The 24,577-nt window shown below is 39.4% G+C and overlaps 1 protein-coding gene across 1 annotated transcript; it reads left to right on the top strand.

The window, feature by feature from the left end:
• Positions 1–23,226, top strand: LOC311034422 (uncharacterized protein; the record flags this gene model as incomplete). The annotated part of the gene is made up of 9 exons (XM_084042303.1): positions 1–343; positions 981–1,021; positions 1,132–1,223; positions 9,557–9,627; positions 13,076–13,090; positions 15,954–16,025; positions 16,117–16,809; positions 16,971–17,084; positions 23,216–23,226. 9 exons carry the CDS (start codon positions 1–3, stop codon positions 23,224–23,226), a joined length of 1,452 nt encoding a protein of 483 aa, XP_083898429.1.
• Between the last annotated feature and the right edge of the window lie 1,351 nt (positions 23,227–24,577).

Below are 24,577 nucleotides of genomic sequence, written 5' to 3'. Positions count from 1 at the left end.
ATGCTCCTTGTTAAAGGATCCTCATCCAACATCCAAGTGATTGTCCAGGAGCCACCAGAGATGTCAGTCCAGTCAGGAGACTCTGTGACTCTGAACTGTACTGTCCACACTGAGCGCTGGGCTGGAGAACACAGTGTCTACTGGTTCAGACAATCAGAAAAATCTCAGCCAGTATTCTTTTACACCCATGACCAAGGTTGTGAAATAGCAAACACAACACAGGGCAGCTTCTACAACTTCTCCATGAAGAACCTCAGACTCAGTGATGCTGGTACTTACTACTGTGCTGTGGCCTCATGTGGGAAGATTCTGTATGGAAATGGAACCAGACTGGATGTTGAGGGTACAGTAACTAATATAATTATCTTATTCTCAGCACCTACAGTATGGTACTATTTCATCAACACTACTGTGACTTTATGGCGTAATTTTGCTAATATCCATGGAACAAGATTTTGAAGCTTTCAAAACTGCTGTTTTTAACATGTCTGTAGAGCACTTAATAACTTTGTTTAGAAAAGCGCTATACAAATAAATTCATTATCATTATTAACATTTAAATTAAAAAAACAAAATGTTTTCTGGTACAAAATCCCTACAGAAAAATCTAATCTAATGGTGCACTGCCTGGGTGTGGCACTGGTCATTTCCATCATCCTGCTTATTGTCTTGTCTTCCATCATCTACAAGTTGAAACAGGAAACACATCTTCGTAGTAGTGGTAAGTGACTCAACACAGTGATGAGAATCTATTCATTCAATTAAAGTGTTGATCAAATGCTATTTTCTTGATGTCTTTGTGAATGAAAAGAAAAAGCTATGGGTATGTTATAAACAAAGTATCACTTAATATTCGTTGTTGCGCTTGTTATCCAACCTCAGACACAGCTGTATGGATACATTTGCCCTTGGCTGGATAAAGTCGATCAAAGATGTATGCAAGGCAAGGGTGATAATCCATGTTTGCGTTTTGTTTTTAGGACACTCACTTGGTTCCCCAGTGTCTCCTACAAACACAGTGGTAGGTTTTATTTGACCAAATGTTCTTCTAAAGTTTTCCACATCGGGGTCTTGTTCATCTGATCATGATTTTCTACTTGTTTTCTACACTGTTTTTGTTTTTAATACAAGGACCAAAATGAAGACAACCTCCATTATGCTGCTCTGAGTCTCAACAAGAAGAGACGATCAAGACCACAGAGGAACAACATGGAAGAGACTGTGTATGCTGGAGTTAGAGTATAGATTATCACTGCTGAAAGGATGGTGATTGATGTAAGTTAATGTTGACACAAATTAGCAATGTTGAGTCAGAGCCGAGTCCCTATCTGAGTCTGAGTTTTCAAAATACGTTCCAGTGCTTCCCTCTGGTAGTCCAATCCCTAACAAATGTCATATTTGCATTGATGTAGACATTGGTAATAAACATTTGGTTATTGTCAAGTTATCAAAACAAAGACATACTACAATGTCAACTTTTCATTGAAAGATGCTTAATGCTAAAGTTTGTGTACAAGTGTATGATGCTAATGTCCTAAATATCATGTATATATCTGCTTTTACATAAGCTATCTGTATAATTGTATATATCTTTATTTGTTCTATTTAACCAGTTTTCTATATCAGTTGTTTTCCCTTTGCTTTCACTCTACTAGCCTCTCTCTTCTCAAAACGACGGATCTTGCAAACCAAAAAAAAATCACCCACTCCTTTTCACCTGTAAGACTGTGATATGACAAATAAAACTGACTATGATTGTGATTCTGAAAGAGACATAATTGACTGAATGACACTTATTGACAACAGTCAAGTAGGATTTGCTTATTTTTCTTTTGTCTGTCAAAGAATTGTATTCAAAATAAAGCACTGAATGATTTAGTGACAAAATATATTCATGATCTTCTACTTTATGAACCATCCAGAACTCTCAGGTTGTCTCGGACAGGTCTGCTTTCTTTCCCCAGATTCAAAACTAAATGTGGAGAAGCAGTGTTCAGTTTTTATGCACTACATACAGTATCTGACACAAACTCCCAGAAAACTGCAGGTCTGCAACAACTCACATTTCCTCTAAATCAAAGCTAAAGCCAGCACCAAGGCCCCAGGACCGGGAAGCGTGGCTACAGCAAATGTCCATAGACACCAAGAGAAAATTATACCTCTCTAATACTGTTATAAAGATAACTGTTAAGTATGCATATGGGCAAAAAAAGACTACATTAAATAGAATTATGACATTTTAAATCACAGAGCCTGTTTATTTTTACATTTTGAGTACTTTTGTTTGACTTCCATGAGCTTATTGTCTGTAGCAGCGAAACTGTGCACACACACTCCCTGGATGCCAATTCAGAACCTCTGCCCCACATTTTTCACATGGGCCTAGCGCTACCAGGAGGTCACTTTTTGCAAAACATTTTTTACCGTACTCCTACAGCCACAACACAGCCGACATAGTCTAGATTCACATCAGCCTTCAATTCCAGAGCCACAAACAAACAATCACATGTTTCACTGCCACACCAGGCCCAACAGAGCTACAACTTGAACCACATCAGCACATGACACGAACAGAGTACAACACAAACTGCACAGCAGCAGCAGCAGCAGCAGCATCCAGCAAAGGAAAAGGAAAAATTAGGTATGTCACAATTATTACATGATCGCCTAATCGCAAGTATTTGAGATAATCGCAATACTTTTTCAGATAATCGTCATAATCATTTCCATGTTGAAAAATGTTAATATGTTTTCTAACATAAAACATTTTTTGTGGAAATAGCAGACTGCTATTTCCACTATTCATGTTTTTTTTAAGTGTAACGTTCAGCAGAGCACGACGCAATTATCGCAATTATTTGAGCGACAATTAATCGTCAAATAAAATGTCATAATCGTGACAGTCCTAAAGAGGTTCCTACTTTGAGCCGTCTTCATCAGCCGTCTTCAGGGGAAACCCCCGAGAAGGACGAGGTCTTCGGAGGAATCCCCCATGCAGACAAACCCATGGATAGAAAGAGATCTCCAGATCTCGTTCTCTAGGGCAGGGCATCCTCGGATGAGCCTTCCAGCGGCGAATCCCGCCATCTCCATCCTCCATACATCTGGTTAGCTTCACGAGTACTTTATTAGAGGTGGATGGTCTGGGAGGGTGTTACACTGTAGGTGAGAACCTCAGTCTTCTGGGCATAGTATGTGTGTGTGTGTGTGTGTGGGTGTATGGGTGGGTGTGTGTGTGGGGTGTGTTTGTGTGTGTGTGTGTGTGTTTATTAAAAAAAAAACTACATCAGGGAGCCATCTAACCTCCTAGTTGTAGTAGTGAAGCCCAGTTCTTGCTCCCCTCCACTGATGTCTTAATGCATAGTCCAGGCTTATAATGAAGAGGGGGGTGTGTGTCCCCTGCAACACCTCTGCCAGCCTTGAGTATCTGAAAAAAAGAAATAAAGAAAGACAGAAAGATTAATTCAAGTAACCAAGAGCCACATATGTATACTGTATCCTGTCACAACATACAGCCTAGTAAACGTATACTGTCTCCTGTCACAACATACAGCCTAGTAAACATATACTGTATCCTGTCACAACATACAGCCTAGTAAACGTATACTGTATCCTGTCACAACATACAGCCTAGTATACGTATACTGTATCCTGTCACAACATACAGCCTAGTATACGTACATACTGTATCCTGTCACAACATACAGCCTAGTAAACATATACTGTATCCTGTCACAACATACAGCCTAGTATACTGTATCCTGTCACAACATACAGCCTAGTAAACGTATACTGTATCCTGTCACAACATACAGCCTAGTATATGTATACTGTATCCTGTCACAACATACAGCCTTGTAAACGTATACTGTATCCTGTCACAACATACAGCCTAGTATATGTATACTGAATCCTGTCACAGCATACACAGCCTAGTATACGTATACATGAGCTTGTAGATCGGCCAATATCACAATGTTTGCCTCTTTCTTACATAATATTTGACCATTTGGCCAATTTAGTATTAAAGTCATTAAATTGTAACTTTATAAATGTGCAAATACCCTGTATACACTTAAAGGGCATAGCAGTGGCGGCCATTTTGTGGTGTCAAACCCATTAATTTTTGATTTCCGAAATATTTTTTATAAATTATGTTAAAGGGCAAGACCACTTTGGTAGAGGTTTGGGTTGTGTATTTACCTTGCCATGATGTAACTCCAAAGGTGTACAAGAAATCAAAAATAATTGCTCCATTGATTAGAAATTGATCATTCTAAATGTGCTCTTCATTGACTTACATTGTACGGTAAAACAGCTCTCAAAGTCACTCTAGCATGTAAACAAACACAAACAAAGCTGATTCAGACAATATAGAACATCACCAAACCCAGTACTGTTTTTTTTTTAAATAAAAATGTTAACTTTCTGCTGATTTTACTATTTGAAGATCCGGATCCGGATCCGCAAATCCAGTCCGGGTTTTCTTCTTAATAAATATAGCAAAATCAACAGGAAGTTAACATTTGTTTTAAAAAAACAAACAGTACTGGGTTTGGTGATGTTCAAATTGTCTGAATCAACTTTGTTTGCGTTTGTTTACGTGCTAAAATAGTGACTTTGAGAGCTCTTTTACCGTACAATGTAAGTTGATGAGGAGCATATTTTGCATTATCAATTTCTAATCAATGGAGCAATTATTTTTGATTTCTTGTACACCTTTGGAGTTCTATCATGGCAAGGTAAATACACAACCCAAACCTCTACCAAAGTGGTCTTGCCCTTTAAGCCTGGAACCAAGCCATCCAGAAACCTGGTGAATGTGTAAAGTGATTTACTGGGCCCAGTGGTGTAAAAAGTACTCAATTCTTTTTACTTGAGTAAAAGTACCAATACAGTCTGGTATTCAAAATTTACTTGAGTAAAAGTACAAAAGTATTGGCATCAAAATATACTTAAAGTGCCAAAAGTAAAAGTACTCATTATGCACAACGTGTTATGATGTGACGTGTTGTGAGCTTGTAGATCGCCTATTTTTAAATAGCCAAACTATTTAGGCTATAGGGCTGCATGAAGTGGTATGTTTTGTAATAATAATCCAAATCTACAAACTAAAGTTTTCAAATAATTGTAGTGGAGTAGAAGTAAAATATTTGTCTCTGGAATGTAGTGGAGAAGTAAAAGTATTGAATATTAAAATACTCCAGTAAAGTAAAAGCTCCTCAAAATTGTACTCGAGTACATGTACTTATTACTTTAGTTTACACCACTGACTAGGCCTGCATACTGTAGCCTGTCTTAGCATCACAATCAAACATGGCTCAACAATACAACATATTCACTTCACATCACATCACACAACACAACAATGCTGCATCCTGACTAGTTGTTGCTTGACCAAGTAAAATAAAAGTGAAATTACACGCAATTCCATCAATTCCTTTAATGCTAAGCAGCTAATTAGCTAAGCTAAATCACCTGCAGAAAATCACCTCAAGTTTGGTCAGATGGAGAAAATGCACTTCTGTTTGTGATTTAGAGCTTTCACCACTCTGTTAAACACTGACAACTCTACTCAACGTTCATCTGGAGTAATGTTATATTATGAGTTGTTTATTTTGATCTTTTACTTCCAAAACATTGCAGAGACTGTGTGTGTGTGTGTGTGTGTGTGTGTGTGTGTGTGTGTGTGTGTGTGTGTGTGTGAGGGGGGGGGGGGGCGACAATTGGAGGACTTAAAAAGCCCGCCCCTCCCTCCCTGCTCCTAGGGAGTGTGGAGCAATAACTAACTACCTTCCAGGGCAGGGTTTCTCAAAGTGGGCACCCTAGGGTGCCGTGAGTCTGTGACACAAGTCCAGGGGTGCCACAGCAGGATACTAATATTTGGAATTCATCAATATCACTTCAGTTTAACCACTTAGACCCTCTAGATTCAATTAGTAAAACGGACCTTGCGACACGTTGTGAGCTTGTAGATCGGTTATGTTTGACTAATATTCCCCCCAGAATATGGATGCTGGGGTTCAAGTGGTTAAACGTCAAGTATAACGTCAATCTGTCCTAACTCCAAAAGGAATTATTCTCTAAAGTTTTCACTGTGACACATCACATCTATCTTAGGGGGAAAGATTAACATATTTGCGTAGCGTAATTTGACATAAATGTAAGGTGCTATAACAATGTTATTCAGGGGTGCCGTGGATCAAAAGGTTATTTACAGGGATGACCTGAGAGATATAAAGTGATTAAAATGATGGTAACGCTAACAACTATAATTGTCTCCGCCAGGCCGGAAGGTATGGCGAGAGTATGTTTTGCCCCCTCTGCCTCTCCGTCCATGTGTCCGTGTGTGTGTCATTCTGTTTGTGTACAGCTAATCTCTGGCACGGTTGGCTTGATTGCAGCAAAACTGTGCACTCACACTCCCTGGATGCCAGAGCAGAACCTCTGCCCCACATTTTTCACATGGGCCTTTTATAGCGCCACCAGGAGGCCGATTTGTGCAAAACACATTTTTTGACAGTACTCCTACAGATTAGGACACAGTATCTCTATAGTCATTAAACCAAATAAATCTTTCAGATTTTCATCCTGATTGGCTAAAATTGGCTTCCAAAGTTTGCAGGAGTGCTCCGTTTTGAACAAAATGCCTCAAATCATGAACACAGCTTGCAATATCCGTGAAATTTTCCACACACATTCCCACTAGGCTGAGGAAGAAATGCCTCTTGAAATGTTTCAAATCAGCCTCATGGTGGCGCTATAACAGGCCGATTTGTGTGTTTACCTATAACTGCACCGGTCTGTGTAAAACTTTGCACACTCTCTAGAGGCCAAGGAAAAACCTTTGCCCTGCATTTCTCGCATTTGCCTTTTATAGCGCCACCAGGAGGCCGACTTATGTAAAACAATCTTTTTGATATTAAGCCTTCAGATTTTATGCAAATTTCACGCAAATCGGTACACATGTCTATAGTCATGTGATCAAGACGGATCTGTTTGATTTTTCATATTCCATCTTGATTGGCTAAGATTGACATCTAAAGTTTGCAGGAGTGGCCCGTTTTGAACAAAATGCCGCAAATGATGCACGCAGCGTTCGATTGGGTGAAACTTTGCACGCACATTTACACTAGAGTGTGGAACAAATGCCACCCTTTTAACATTGACCTATTATAGCGCCACCAGGAAGCACATTTTTGCAACACTTTTCTTTTTTATATTACTCATACAAATTTTGTCCAAACATCATGCAAATCGGTACACATTATTTCTATAGTCAAGTGATCAAGATGGCTCTGTCTGATTTTTCATATTCCATCCTGGTTAGCGAATTCCGAACATTGCTGGCCCACAATAGCCTACCTGACCTGGCGGAGACCTGTGCTCCGAGGAGCACTTTTTCTAGTTTTATGTGTGTCACTTAAACATAAAAATTAGTGCGACCTATGGTTCAAGAGTTATAGGTCAAAGCGCTTAGAAGCCTGGTATACCACCACCATGAGGCCGATTTGAAAGTGTCTATCTTGGCCTACTGGTAGCGTGCATGCAAAGTATAACGCTTTGGTCCAGCTCTGTGCGAGGAGCACACACACACACACACACACACACACACACACACACACACACACACACACTTATTTTTATTTATTTTATTTTTATTTTGTGTCAGCATGTTGGCACTGGAATCATTGTTTAATGTGTCTGAATAATCCCGTAAGAGATGGGCTGTGAAAGGCAGCCGGACACGAAAATAAATCAAATCATTCATTCATTCATTCAATCACACACACACACACACACACACACACACACACACACACACACACACACACACATTAATTTGGGGGTCCATGACATGAAAATATTTGAGAACTGGTTTAAATAATAATTAAAATATTTGGAAGCGAGTGCCAAATAAACAACCGCACTTTAGAACAAGCCCAAAAAAACTAAAAATACATTTACTAGCAACTTTGCAGAAAAAGAAGCCCAAAGTCGCCTATAATAAGTAGGCCGCTGAATATATGAAAAAAAAAGCACCTTACCCAAAAAAAAATTGAACAAAAGGTTTTTCAACTGTTTTTTGTTGTATGTGGTGTCCTGAATAACATACTAAAAGTTTACCAAAGTTTGCCCACTGGAAAGGTGTTATTTTCAAGATGGCGTCCAAGATGCCCCAAAAATCATTAAAACAGCCTAACTCCTTCATTATTCATCCTAGACAAGTACTTTTTGTGTCTAACCCCATGTTTTGGGGGCCTGGGAATCCATTGGACTTGTCCAAATTGCAGAGATACAATTAGATAATTGTGAAATCCAATATTTTGTTTGTGACCCTATTAAAACCCTCTGAAACGGTCACCCGTTTCAAGTTAACTTAACTAATTATATAATAAATGTTCAACTACTTATATTTCTTTTTTACTGGAACAAGGCTTCAAGATATCCTCAGAACACAACAAAACTAGTAGTCACAATTTGCAGTAATTCAAAAGGTGGTGGCAGAGAATATTGTCAGTTGATAGATATAGTGTTGTTTTTAATATTGAAAGGTTTTGGATAGCTCCGTGGATCAAATTTAGCCCAAACTAAATTCATCTTTGACTATACACTCCAACCCCCCAAAAATATCTTGCATTATGAACCAATATCTCTGCAACCCTCCCCTTACTCACCCCACAGGAACTTCATAACTCCTCCCCTACATACACAAGAATATTTATTTTACTTGTGGACACGCAGTGTCATCTTGTAGACACAAGATTTTGAAAAAACATTAAATAGATATAGAACTTTTTAACACATTAGGAAGGCAATCAGTGTGAGTGTGCAAAGAGGGATGGGGGTGGTTATGGAGGTTAGTGTAGAGCTGTCAGAACCGAGTATCTACTGGGTGCCTAGACAGAGGGGAGTATGGGGGTGGGTCTGGTCTAGAGTTTAGTGGGCCTAGGGTTCCCCTCAGGTGGGTAGAGGGGAGTATGGGGGTCAATGGATTGCTCCCTGGGCACTTGGAGCGCAGAAGAGCAAAGTTAGGAGGCAAGGAGACCCTGAGCTTCTGATCTCCCCATGTCCGACGTGCAAAACCTCCAACAGAAATTATACGCCATTTCAATGAAGACAGTTCTGCAAACAATTTCTAAGTCACGGCACGCTGGAGAACGGAGTGAGGAGGAGGCAGAAATTAAGGTATTTGAATTTAGCTTATGCGTGAGGCTGAGAGGAGTGTCCCTATGTCGCCTGGCTCACTGGATAGTCCCACTGGTCCCAAGTGGACCTCCACGCTGGCTCCCGAGATAGGCACTCTTGAGTTAGCATAGGTAGTGCGGACAGTCCCCAGTGGTGGTGGTTGTAAGACCTCCATATGTTGCAAGACTGTGTCAGGCAGACAGTCGTGTTCCTATATATACTGGTCCCAAATGGACCTCCTGGCGGGTCTGGCTGGCTCCTATGTCCGAGATAGGCGCTTGTGAGTTGGCACAGGTAGTGAGGAGGGTCGGCCCCCCATAGTGGTGGTTGTAAGACCTCTACGTGGTGGTGCATGACTGTGTGCCAGGCAGACAAGGGTGTCTATGTCGGACTGGCTCACAGGAGAGTCGGTGGTGGCTGACCATTATGGGCGTGGAGGTCGGTTAGATTGGGATTCTATGGGGAGACCGGAGCCCAGGGCGTCATGGGCTGTCCCCTATACGTACCTTCTTGCTGTTAAAATTACCCAGAAAAAAAGATCAGGGTTCAAGCTTATTGCCAGCAGTACCAATCACAAAATAAGGACATGTGAAATGAATTTTGCACTAAAACCTCACACAACTACTAGTCTCAGGAATAAGGAGATGTCTGTGACTAGCAAATCTGAACCTTATCCACGCCACACTCCTCCACCACCCCTGCCTAGACACCCAGTAGAAGACACTAGATACATGTTGTGATAGCTCTGTGATGACTTGTACACCCTCTCTTGGCCCATAAGGGGCCATTTCTCTCCACTGTATCCCCCACCCAGGAGTCCATCTTCCCCATAGACCAGACAAGTGGCCATTTCTTTCCAACTGAGTGTAGTGTTCTGAGCTTATACTATTTTCACAATGTTTTCCTCTTTCTTACCCAATATTTGAGATAATATTGAGTCTTAAGAGTATTTAAATTGTAACTTTAGAAATGTGCAGATATCCTGTATACACTTATACTGTATGTTGGTTTGTTTACTGTTGAGTGAGAAAACAATGTTGCACATAAAGCTAACCATCTGGGGACCCCCCAAAATCATTTGGGGGACCCCCAGTTTGGGAACGGGACACCTTTACAAACAAATTGGTGTGGACATTTCTCTGTAAGGAATTTATTCCAAGATTTGTGTAATATTCCCAGTCTATCACTTGGCAGCCATGTTTTTACAAATGTCACAGTACCACCGAGTAATAATTCATTTATTCCTTATTGGTATCCAAATACATTTTTAAAGCTTCAACAGAATGTGAATTACATGTATAGGTGATTAATTCACCAATCCTGGGCATTATAGTATGTAGAAAAGGGAGAAATGTCCAATTACATTGTTAAATATGCTTATAACCAACTGCTTTAATATGTAATTGTATATTATAATCACTTGCTTATAATGTATATATGCTAATTGGATTCCTAGATCACCAAAACATGGGGTTAGGCACCAAAATTACTTGTGTAGGGCAAATAATGGAGTAATGGTCTTTTAAGGAACTGGTGGCGGCCATCTTGGAAATTTGACATTTCTAATGATCAGATTTCGGTAAACTTTTGATATGTTATTAAGTACACCTGATACTACAATAAACCATTGAGAAACCTTTTGTTCAAATTATTTTTGGGTCAAACCATATTTTCAGCCGCCTAAAGCAAAGATGGCAACACTGCTGGTGAGTTGTACGTCCCATTTCATCTAAAGTACATCTGGCCTTGATGCAGTGTTTACACAAGTCTCTAACTTCGCTTTCTATCTGACTTCCTATCTTGAGGCCAGGAGAACACAGCAGCTCAACCGTTTGTAAATTTATATTTTAGTTTATTGTCATCCATGGTGTCTGTGTGGGTTACTGTCCGCTATGATAAAATAAAGATAAAGAATTGAAACAAGGACACTTCTTGCTCATAATGCCTGTTGAGAAAATAAAGACATTCTGGATGGAAAATATTACAATAAAATGATAATATTAAATATAATACATATATAGTATATATATATATATAAATATAATACATTATTAGTGTGCTTTTACAATTAATGTATTTTTCCCTAAACCTCATCTGAAAAGGTTTTGTGCCAGGGAGCCACGTACCAGATTTGTGTTACTTGTTATCTTCCAAACATTTATTTCAAGATTTTCATTAAATAGCATATCTACAAGCTCACAACGCGTCACATTGCGATGCGTTGTGAGCTTGTAGATCGACTATTTTCAAATAGCTGATGTGTAGGTTTGAAGCGCTCATGTGGCCTAGTCGCTTCTTTTGGGCTTGTTTTCTTAGACCTGGTTACTTATTTCTCACAAAATCTGGCAACCCTGCTCACCAGTGTCAAATCACAGACTGTTGCAAATTAATGCATTACAATTGAAGCTGATGAATTTCTTTTCAACAATTCAAAGACATCTACTGATGTGTGTCTCGTCCGTTCTTATCTTGTCAGTCCAACGCCCATGCACACAGTGAGCTGAGTGCAGGTACTTCTGTGGTAACAAACAAAAAACAAACCATTTCCGCTGAAGATCTCTCTCTCCCCCAGGATGTCTTTGTGGTTCTTTGCTCTTGTTGCTACAATAGGTTAGCTCTATCACAGTTGAGTTTTGTCTGTAAACCACATTTATCTAAGGAGCCCACACTGACAACTACAACAAATTGCTGATAAATAATCACCAACATAATTGGTTATTGAAACTCCACACAACATAATCAGCAAGAGATGGAAATAGAAAAGATTAGGAGATCTTCTGTCACATTGTTAGCAATTGTATTATCTGATTGTTAGGACATACATCAGTAGTATCTTCATATAAGGATATGTGCCTTTGGTCGCCTGGAAAACTATTGATAATCACATTCATATTCCTTATGAATACATTATTGATAGTAATACACCCATGCCTGAAGACATGCAGATATGCCTCTGTCTGCTTTTAAACTTGTCTATACCTGCTGAGGTTAACACATACTGTAATAGCTTTTCTGTGACACTAATTACTTGTTATTGGCTGAACTTCCATTGTTTTATCCTTCTTCAGATTTATTTTTTGCTTACTTTGTGTTACCTGCCCTAGACATTAAACCATGCCTCTTAACCATACCAACAGTGCATACCCTTGACTAAAATAAATGAATAGAGGCCGTGCACCAAGTATTTGTATAGTTCTCTTTCTTCCAGCGTTACGTCCTGTAACCATTGGCAACCACTTTAAGAAGACAATGCCTAATGTACAGTGGTGGAAAAATGACTCAAATTCTTTACTTAAGTAAATGTAGAATAACTACAGTATGTTACAAGTAAAAGTCCGGAATCCAAATTCAAATTCCTTGTCCACAAAGTATTGATTTTGATTTAAAGTACAGAAAGTAAATTAAACCCATGTCAAAACTTAAAGCAGCACTATGTAACTTTCTTTTAATGAATAAAATGTAATTTTGTCCAATCTGTATGGCAGAGTATGTTAATTCAATATAACTTATACAATTGGGTGGTTGTATTTTGTCTCCCTGCTCATCTATTGAGACATTTAGATCATGTCAAATGTCATGTGACTCAAGTCTCGCCTAGACACAGGATCTGACACTTATTTTGATCTGATGGTCAAGATTCAATTTATCCCCTGAGCAAGCAGGCAGGCTCTATTACCTCAATTGTAAAGATTTCAGGACTTGCACAGGAAACATGGTTCAAATCCGGGATAGAGGAGGAAAGTTACATAGTGCAGCTTTAAGCAGAGTTACAGCTTAATTGGAGACCTGCAAGCCAAAAGTCAACTACAAGAACCTCTTACTATTCATAATGGCCAAATTAAAATAAATTATATGTGTCAATTAATAATTGTGTGGTTGTGTTCAGATGACCCTACATCAGGTAAGTTTTGTGTACAAAAGTCACACACTATAGCCATTGTGCCACACAGATAAATACAGCATGGTCCAAAAAAAGAAACTCTGATTATAAATGTTTACACCTTTCAAGCTCAACCGAGTCTCAGCCGAAAGCGTCTTCTCTCACTTCTATGTGGTTACAGTTGTTTAGTTTCCTTTGGTGGAAACTAGTGAAGCGAGGACAGGAAGGCTGGTCTGCAGTCTCAAAGACACACAGCATCTTACAGCGTAGCAGAGACAATACAACATGTACACAAGATGAAGATTGATTTATCATGGAGAATGTGGCACAGTGAAACAAATTGTTCAAAAAATATTCGAATCTGGCTACATGGTGCGTCTGACCATGTAACCATTGTCAGTAGCTGATCCAGTTCAAACTATGTCAGACATTGAATATCCAACCAGACAAAACGCTGAATTACTGCACTGTGGTCTATTTTTGATGTGGAAATTATTAATACAATTGACCTTGAAAAAAAAGAAGAATACTGCACATGATATATTGTGTAGGCCTACTCTTGAGCTATTTTCAACACCGTAAAACTATATTTCAACAATGGAGGCTTTGGCAGGTCGTATTCTTCTACTTTATTTCGACACAGGAAAGGCAGCCAAAGAGCGCATGAATGACACACAGCAAATAATCAAGCTGGCCAGGAGTTGATCTGGGGACATGCTAAAGAAGGCATCCTCTGCATGAGGCTAACCACTCGGCTATCGGGTCGCCCCATCTTTACTGTGCTTTTTATCTCTTTCACTGCAATATACTTTGTGGTTTTAGCAGGAAGCAGGCTATCAGAATCATGTGAGCTTTTACCCTCAACCAGTGACCTTTACAAAAAAACTATACTTTTGTATTATAACAGCTCAAAAGGCAGAAACAACCCACAATCACCACATCAAATTTAAAAGGCATTGGGTGTGTGGTGGTGCATACAGTTAGTGCACTAACCACATGCTGCTTGTGGAAGGACCGGACTCAAATTCATAATTTCTTCATGTCTCCTGTCTCTCTAACTTCAGTTTCCTGTCTCTAGTCTATGCCCTCTCCTATTGAAATAAAATGTTATTTTTTTGTTATGTTGTTGTCGTTGCATTTCTTTTAACCAATTCATTTTCCAAAGAGTTCTAAAATTGGTATTAAACTAGGAAGCATGAAATCCATTGGTGTTAACATAGATTGAGGTTTTTGGTTTACTTAGTTACAGCATTATAAAATAGTTGTTCATTCGTGTCCACAAACAAAAGCTTCACAGTTTAAGATCAACAGAAACGTACATGAATTTGAAGTTAAAGTGGATTTTCCTATTTAAATACCTGTCATGTTCCAATCAGCGTAGCCCCAACTATAGAGTCAAGAACAAATCATCATTCCACAGCTTGGGAGCCGTCAGGGAGAAGAGTTTAGGACCCTTGGAGCGTTGGCCAGGGTGTCTTAGAGAAGGGATACTGCCATGCTCTAGAGTCTAGATTGTCTTGTAGGTCATTACCAGTTTTTTTAATTGGATGCAGGCAGCAACCAGAAGCGAATGAAGTGAACGCAAAAGGCAGAGATGAGAAACCTTTGGGAGGTTGAAGACCATGGGTATGCCACAGCATTCTGGATCAGTTGAAAGGGTTTGTGTGAGCATACTAACAGACCAGCAAGGAGGGAGTTGTAATGGCTTGATGTGTAAACCTGCAGTATTGAGTGATCAATATGTGTGCCTTGAAGGACAACTGACTGTCCAGGACCACGCTCATGCAGGAACGACCAGGGTGTTGTTGATGGAAATAGAAAGATCCTGAAGTTGACAAGGTTTTCCAGGGAAAATATAATTTTGCTATTGATATATCCGAACCACCAAAATTACATATTACATATTTTCGATGAAAATGGTTAGAATTAGGAACAACAAATATGAAGACATGTATGGTGTTTCATTTGGAAATATGCCCTTTGAACTTGAGCGACCCTGAAAGGTGAAGTTGTGATCACTGGTTTTCGCAAAGTCAGCAGTTAAAAAAGCTGAACCTTGCCCAATGTTTGTTCTGTTTAACCACATGAATCCCAGCGTCCCTATTCAAGGGTGAATATTCTGCAAAAATAGCAAATCGACAAGCTTGATTGACTCAAGAGTCTATAGGACACCTGTAGCATTGGCCCGGTTGTCAACAGGAAGGGAGAGAGAGCTTGTGTCATTCATCTTATTCATTTGGAAAACTTCCACATGACATCCTGAACCTGTTCAGTATTGGACATTTTATTTTAACACACACCCTCACACATGCAGCATGCATGCACACACACACACACACACACACACACACACACACACACACACACACGTGCACGCACATGCGCACACATGCACACATACCGTATGCATATATCAGATACACTTTCTGGTAGAATTCTGCACACGTCAAAGCAATCAGTTTATCCAATCACTAATCTGAATTCCCAGAAGTTTTCGCCGGCTCGGCGAGGAACTTCTGGGCCAGAGCCCTGGGATTTGTGGGCGGGATGTAATTTACGCTCTGAATCTGAGCGGACACGCCTCTTACCGGTCTGGAGCTGTGCAACTCGTGTAAAAAGTCAGACGAGAGGCAAACAGCAGTACACAACAATGGCGGCCGAAATTTCTCAAGGGGAAATTGCTTCCCGTCGATCCTATTTAGATGCAACACCCACTGCATTTGGATCCCGCCCCCTTTTCTTCATTGGCTGTTGATTTGAATCACAACGCAGTGGACGCGCCCCCGCTGTCCAAACTCCGAGGCAATGCCTCCCAGACTATCCAATCACATACAGCCACACCTCTTAAGATATTGTCTACATCTGTAAACCTTTTCCACTCAAGAGACAAACTTGAAGACGATGGCAGCATCAACGATCATCCTGCGCCTAATGTGTCTACTTCTATGGGGAGAAGGTAAAATACCACAATTATTTTACCTACAATCATAACAAAAATCCATTATTGTAATAATATGTATTATTTATATGTAACTGTCTGTTTCCAGTTGCTTTTGTTCAGTTATCAGAGGAAGAACAGCAGAAGAGTTTCATGATGGCTGTTGTTGGAAACAATGTGACATTGAAATGCTTCTTCTATCAACATGAACACGTGGTGTACATAAACTGGTACAAGCAACGTCTTGGAGATAAACCTGAGCAGCTAGATTCCCAGGAGAAGCCGAGAGGCGAAGCTGTTGTGAAGAAACTTATGAGCGATCCCCGTTTCTCTGTGGTCTCAGGAAAAGGAATAAATCATCTTCAGATCTCAGATGTGCAGTTGTCAGACTCTGCAACTTATTACTGTGGGTTGACAATGTATTCTAAAAATCAGTTCAAAGAAGGAATCATGCTCCATGTTAAAGGTTTCTCATCCAGCATCCAAGCGATTGTCCAGGAGCCACCAGAGAAGTCAGTCCATCCAGGAGACTCTGTGACTCTGAACTGTACTGTCCCCACTGAGCCCTGTGCTGGAGAACACAGTGTCTACTGGTTCAGACAATCAGATAAATCTCAACCAGTATTCTTTTACACCCATGATCAACGTTGTGAAATAGCAAACACAACACAGGGCAGCTTCTACAACTTCTCCATGAAGAACCTCAGACTCAGTGATGCTGGTACTTACTACTGTGCTGTGGCCTCATGTGGGAAGATTCTGTATGGTAATGGAACCAGGCTGGATGTTGAGTGTACAGTAGGTAATATCACTTCATCTTATTCTCTCCATCTACTATGGCTTTATCATGTGTAATATACCTTTGCTAATTTACCTGGATTAGTGAAAATAAGCTATTCAAACTTTCAACTGGCTTTAATGTGAAGAAAGATACATCATTTGATATTTGCTAAATCTCTACAGACAGGGGAATGATGTATTGCCTGGCCACTGCACTGGCCATTTCCATCATCCTGGTTATTGTCTTGTCTTCCATCATCTACAAGTTGAAATGGGAAACATGTATTCATAGTTCTGGTGAGTTCCATCCCAGGAATATTAATCCATTAATTCAGTGAAAGTGTTAACTGAATAAATTCAATTATAAAATGTTTATTTATCTTCTTTTTTTGGTATTTGATTTATTTAGCACAATGTAAAAACAAAACAAAAAAACAGTACACAAAATGTAAAAGGAAAAGTGCCAGGAGGAGGCAAGAAGCCCAAATGGCTTATACGAGGCCTCTACCTATGTATAACACAATACAAATATTAATAGAACATGAAATACCTGATTATCCATGATACGATTACTGATAATAATTAGCCAACATAGTTGACATATCAAATCTTATGTCAAATCCATAGACCAACCAAGCAAACAGGGAGTAGGAAAAAAAGAGAAAAAAAACTAAATAAGTCTCTTGATGTCTTTGTAAATAAATAAAGCTACGGGTATTTGATGAACAAATTATTAATCAGCATTTATAGTTGTGCTCATTATCCAACCTCGGGCACAGCTGCGTGGATGAAACTGCCATTGGCTGGATAAAGACGGTCAATGATGAATGATAATCTACAGTATACTGTATGTTTATGTTGTTCTTAGGACATTCCCTTGGTTCCCCAGTGTCTCCAACAAACACAGTGGTAGGTTGTATTTATTTATTTGAACTAATTACTCCCCTGCTCCACGGCCACAAAGTCCACAGCGGGGTTCTGTTCCTCTGATCATGATGTTATTCTTTGTTGTTTTAATACACGGACCAGAATGAAGACAACCTCCATTATGCAGCTCTGAGTCTCAACCAGAAGAGACGATCAAGACCACAGAGGAACAACATGGAGAATGACACTGTGTATGCTGGAGTTAGAGTTACAGAATAGCACTGGTATCTACTATCCTATACTATACTATATACAGTACTATCTACTGTCCTATCCTATACTGCAGTTCCTATCCTATCCCATCCTATCCTAAGCTATCCTATGCTATATCCTGTCCTATATACTATCTATCCTATATATACTATTCAGAGGAACCACGAGAGCATAATGACTGGATGCATCACTGCCTGGTAAGGGAACTGTACTAACGTCAACCGCTAAGCAATGCAAATAGCCGTGGACATCAGTGGATGTGAACTTCCCTCCATCCAAGACACAATGGATGTGTGTCAGCAAGTTCACTGAATCCTCAAAGGTCATAGCATCCCAACCAAGGACTGTTTCAAATGCTGCCAAATGGAAAGTGGCACTGCAGCCACAAGGCCACTGCAGTAGATTGCTAAAGAGCTTCTTCACCTGGACATTCATACATATGAACAATCTGGCCAGAGAAAAGAAAAACAGGCCATCTTGTGGCATTTTATTGTTTTTAATATGTAGTAGCCCTTTCATCATATTAAAGGCTTTTTAACTAAGTCCTTGCTCGAGTGTGGTCTGTTGTTTTTGTCATGAATAATCACACAGCGATGAAGTGAAGGGATTTGTTTCCGAAACAAGGTTGATTTTTCCAATCTGTATTAATTAAACCAAATTAATAATTTGATGTAAAATATTTGCAGATTTATTTTCGGATCATTTATTCACAAAAAACTTCCTATAATCAGCTCCGACAAATTAACATTTGCTTCATTCTATTAGCTTGATCACCTTTGATGCATGCAATCGAGTGGTGGTGAGGAGTCCTCATTAGTTCCAATCATTGTTAGCTTGATTTTTTTGATCAGCTTTATATTTCTTGAAATAGTTACTGTAAATATTGAAGCATTAATTAAAGAATGGTGAATCCTAATGTCTGTCTGCGTGCGTGCGTGCGTGCGTGCGTGCGTGGCTTGCAAGGTGGCGCAGTATTATCACTGTTGTCTGATCAATAAGGTACACGGTTCCAGCATGACAGGAGCTTTCAGTGCGGGTTTTGCATGTCTGTGCTCATGTGAGTGAGGATACTGGCCTTCCAGCTGGATATGTGGATATACTGTACACTGATCCTAATAGTTAGGATAGGTCAAATACACAGCATGAATAGTGTAGAACTAAGTGGAAGAATTCCCCAGGTCCACAAAATGGTCGTATTGATAATCTAGTACTAAATAAGACATGCAATCCAATATCCTACTATAATTCTACAAAGCTCTGTAGTGGTGAGGTGGTGAGGCCAAAATTTGTTCTGCCCGGTTCTCCTCAGTGGCTAGAGCAATTGATCTGAATTTGCGCACAGCCATTCACCTGATTTCACCAAATCCCAGTTTTTGTGTAAAAGAATGTCCCATGGTTACGGCTGCCCAGCTGTGGGATGGCCCCGCGAGCTATGGGACAAACTGCCTCCCGGGTTGCCAGATCATGTGCGCATATCCCCCCACGGGTATGGGGTAATCATAATTCCTAAGATTAAAGAATACAACATGTGTTTAACAAATGCCTCTTCTTCCAAATTGCAAGTCCTGAAACAAAACAAAAACAAATCTAAGATTTGATCAACATTATGAAATAATAGTGGACATAAACGAATAGACTTTAACCCATTCAAGTAAATTCCAGCTTGATTTGAGATTCAGAAGCAGCAGTTGGTAGCAGATAAATGAAATGTGATCTATTGTGTCCGCTGTGCTGTATGTTGTGTATACTGTATGCTGTGTGTTTTTAGGCTGCAGACCAGTCTGCCTGTCCTTGCTGCACCTAGTTTCCACCAATGGAAACTAAACAACTGTGACCACACAGAAGCCAGAACACAAACTTTCAGCAGCAACTCAGTTGATCTTGAAAGGTGTAAACTGCATCAACATTTATGATCAGAAGAAAGTATTTATAGACTATGGATAGTGTAAGGTTGTTTTTTCTCGACCATGCTGTATCTGTGTGAGATAATGACTATAGACTCCTGTCCTGTGACCTTTGCACACAGTCAGAACATACCTGATAAACAGCCATTGCTGAGTGGTGAGTAGAGAGGCCATTTGGGAATCGTAAGGTCACCGGTCCGCCCCCGTTTCCCACCCAGTCTGTGTTTTAGAATGTTCCTTAGCAAGACACGCTACAGAATAGGAGCCACTGTTCCTAAATCGTTAGGCAGACAAATGGTATGTATGTATACAAATGTACTACAACAACAACAATTGTGAGACACTACACTCAAATGAGTAATTGACGCATTAATTAAATTATACTTAAATGATCTTCTAATTAATGTCCTGTAATTCCATGGACACTGAGCTGTTTGCATGTACAATGTCAGTGCAACACCTGAGCTGTGGTCTACAAACAGCAACAAAACAAACAAACCACTGCCTCTGTACTCTCTATTTGATGAACATTCTTGAGCAGGGTCTCTCTCTCTCTCTCTCTCTCTCTCTCTCTCTCTCTCTCTCTCTCTCTCTCTCTCTCTCTCTCTCTCTCTAAATTTGACAATTAGTATCTGTACTTTTACTCAAGTACTGGGGTTGAGTGCTTCGTCCGCCACTGAGTATACTGTAGTGATGTACTAATTAGTTTATCGACACAAATGGATATGTCAAACTTTCACTTGTAGTTGAGTAATATTTGACCAGGAGTATATATGCTTTCACTCAATTACTGGGGTTGAGAACTTTGTCCACCACTGGAGTTATAATAACTATGACAAGTGCAGTGCAGACACAAGTACACCCACAAATTGCACAGGCTGCACTTTTGCACTTTTTCAGCTCATCATTCATCTTTGGAAAAATCAGCTACTGTACAGTAGTTGCCGTGTTGGGTCATAAATGATTAATTGAAACAAGACACAAATACTGTCTTCATTTTCCCTCTGTCTTCTCAGTCTGTTGTTATTGTTCACACTCAGAACAGCATAATGGAAGTTGTCAGCATCCTCAGCCATGATGAGACACAGGAAGCAATGTGAAAAAGAAGATAATTGAGGACTACAAATGTGAACAGAGACTCTATTCCAAGTTTCTAATATGGTGACATAGGGTTACATTTCAGTGTCTGTGATATCCTTTGAACATAACACCACCGAATCAGAGGCAGAGGCCTTTTGGATGAGACACTTTCTTTGTATATAATAACAAGACTAAAGTGCCTTACATATCGGGGGGACATTTTGTTTGTGCGATTAACAAGCACAAAATCATTTTGAGTACCTACATCCCCACAGATGTGAATGTTATACGGGAACCCGTATAGTAAAGGTTTAACAAATAGATTATTAATTACCTTGCCCCATAATCTCGTCCTACATCAACCATTAGCTGAGGTCCACAATAAAAGTAAGAGCCTGCACACCGTTGTCACAGTAGCTCCCTTTATTGCAGATCGTTTCAATCCCCAAGGCCCAAGAGTTCAAAACGTTTAATCACTATACGATTGGATCACATCTGGATTTCTTATTGACATAATGTTTGCTGAGATAATACTATGATCACAGATCAGCTATTAAAGTAATCCCAATCCTGTTTTTTGGTTTTGATAACTTTTGAACTGCCAAAATAAAAATCACACCCAGTGTGAAGTGAACGGTGCTATTTATGAGCGAAGTTTTAAGTTAATTTCATCATGTGTCTCCCAAGCCAATCACAGCACGTCCTGCAAAGATAAGTATTCAGACCCTTTGCTGTGACACTTGTATATTTGCACCACTCGGTGCTCAAAAACAACAGTGGTCATCACAGTGATGGAAGCTCACTTTAAAAAAAAGATCTTTTTTTGAAGTGAGTGTGCTATTTATGATCTCGCTAGCCAATCACAGTACGTCACAGCCAATCAGCCATTCACAGTACAGCGAAAGACAAATTTTCACGACGGAAAGAAAAACTTTTGCCACGGATGGGTCCCAGACCCACTTATAGGAGCGGCTACACTCAAAAATCAGATGTTTTGATAAGTAGGTTTTGAGAATGAGAGCTTTGTTTAACTCCAGCGTATCTGCTCTGACCTGCTGTCCACACTAATAAACTGTATTTGTAACTGTATTTGTATTGTATAGCACTTATCTAAACAAGGTTACAAAGTGCTTTGCAAAAAAGATATACAATAAAGCAAGGTAATAAGAGTTAAAACGCCAACGTAAAAATCTAAACATGAAATAAACATCAATTAAAAACAAATACCATCAAATAACATGACAAAAAAACATGAAAAAGGCATGGGAGATTATCACGGATAAAAGAAAGAATAAAATAAACACTATGAAAAGGCTGTGACATTTAAGTAGGTTTTCATAAGTGATTTAAAAGATGACACTGACTTTGCTAGCCTGTTAGATCCTCAGACGGCATTCCAAAGCCTACGCTGCAAAAGCCGCATTACTCCAGGTAATGAGGCGAGTTTTAGGAACAACCCAGTAAATGGGCCCTTCACAGAGCGCGGAGTGAGATGTAAATCTCTTCTCTGTATAGAGCTAACTTACTGAAAGACCTGAATTGAGAGGAGAGGAAGAGAATAATAACTCTGAAAATTCAAGATGTTATTCATGACTCTGGGTTTAAAAGTTTAAAGTACAATTTACAAGTACAATTTAGGCATTTAGCAGATGCTCTTAATCCAGAGTGATTTACAGTAAGCAAGGACAGCACAAGGTAATACATCAAATGCATAGAAATAGTAATCTAGGATATACGTAAACCAAGAACCTATCATCAGTCTAACAGTAGAATATCCCAAAACGTCAATAATCTGTACATTGAAACTATACACACTATAGGATGCCAGGTCAACAATGACCTGGCATCTGTCTACATAACATGCTATCTAAATTGTCTAAGAACAACAATGGCTGTTCTCATCCTATATTTCTGACCTTTGCCCTCATTCCACCTCATTCACTTCACTCAGATCCTCCAACAAAATGTTCTCTGTTATTGCATTAAAATGTTTAATCTCTTTCATTTCATAAGTTAATTAGCTCAGTTAAGTCAGTTATTTTGACAGTCCTAGTTTTTATATTCCTATCATTTGTCTTAACAAATGTAATATTCAATATTCAAGTCTTATCATAATCTGACTCTCACATTGGCTTCAGATATTTTCATATATTGCGCAACTTGTCCTGCCCAGTCGACCAACATCACTCTCTCTTTCACACATTTCCTGGTCTTCGGAGCTGGCATTCATCATGGTTCTATTGGCAGGAGAACCACAGGGTTCTGACTGTGTACGTGTCTTGATCCTCTTGGTCCACATTTCAGAAGAGAACTAGAAAAAGTGCTCCTCGGAGCACAGGTCTCCGCCAGGTCAGGTAGGTTATTGTGGGCCAGCAATGTTCTGAATTCGCCAATCAGGATGGAATATAAAAAATCGGACAGATTTGTATTGATCACTTGACTATAGAGATAATGTATACCGATTTGTGTGATGTTTGGATAAAATTTGTGGGAGTAATATACAAAAATATGGTGCTATAATAGGGCTATGTTAAAGGGGTGGCATTTGTTCCACAACGTAGTGCGAATGTTAGTGCAAAGTTTCACCGCAATCGGACGCTGCGTTCATGATTTGCGGAATTTTGTTCAAAACGAGCCACTCCTGCAAACTTTAGATGTCAATCTTAGCCAATCAGGATGGAATATGACAAATCAAATAGATTCTTCTTGATCTCATGACTATAGAGATCATGTGTACCGATTTGCGTGAATTTTCAATCAAATCTGGGAGTAATATATATATATTTTTATATATATTTTTTTTTAAGTGATTTAAAAGATGACACTGACTTTGCTAGCCTGTTAGATCCTCAGACGGCATTCCAAAGCCTACGCTGCAAAAGCCGCATTACTCCAGGTAATGAGGCGAGTTTTAGGAACAACCCAGTAAATGGGCCCTTCACAGAGCGCGGAGTGAGATGTAAATCTCTTCTCTGTATAGAGCTAACTTACTGAAAGACCTGAATTGAGAGGAGAGGAAGAGAATAATAACTCTGAAAATTCAAGATGTTATTCATGACTCTGGGTTTAAAAGTTTAAAGTACAATTTACAAGTACAATTTAGGCATTTAGCAGATGCTCTTAATCCAGAGTGATTTACAGTAAGCAAGGACAGCACAAGGTAATACATCAAATGCATAGAAATAGTAATCTAGGATATACGTAAACCAAGAACCTATCATCAGTCTAACAGTAGAATATCCCAAAACGTCAATAATCTGTACATTGAAACTATACACACTATAGGATGCCAGGTCAACAATGACCTGGCATCTGTCTACATAACATGCTATCTAAATTGTCTAAGAACAACAATGGCTGTTCTCATCCTATATTTCTGACCTTTGCCCTCATTCCACCTCATTCACTTCACTCAGATCCTCCAACAAAATGTTCTCTGTTATTGCATTAAAATGTTTAATCTCTTTCATTTCATAAGTTAATTAGCTCAGTTAAGTCAGTTATTTTGACAGTCCTAGTTTTTATATTCCTATCATTTGTCTTAACAAATGTAATATTCAATATTCAAGTCTTATCATAATCTGACTCTCACATTGGCTTCAGATATTTTCATATATTGCGCAACTTGTCCTGCCCAGTCGACCAACATCACTCTCTCTTTCACAC

Source organism: Gymnoscopelus microlampas (genome assembly GCF_963454915.1).
Source record: "Gymnoscopelus microlampas genome assembly, chromosome: 19".
In the NCBI taxonomy this organism is placed as follows: Eukaryota; Metazoa; Chordata; class Actinopteri; order Myctophiformes; family Myctophidae; genus Gymnoscopelus; species Gymnoscopelus microlampas.
Note: the sequence above shows the minus strand (reverse complement) of the source record. Positions and strands in the feature narration are given on the sequence as shown.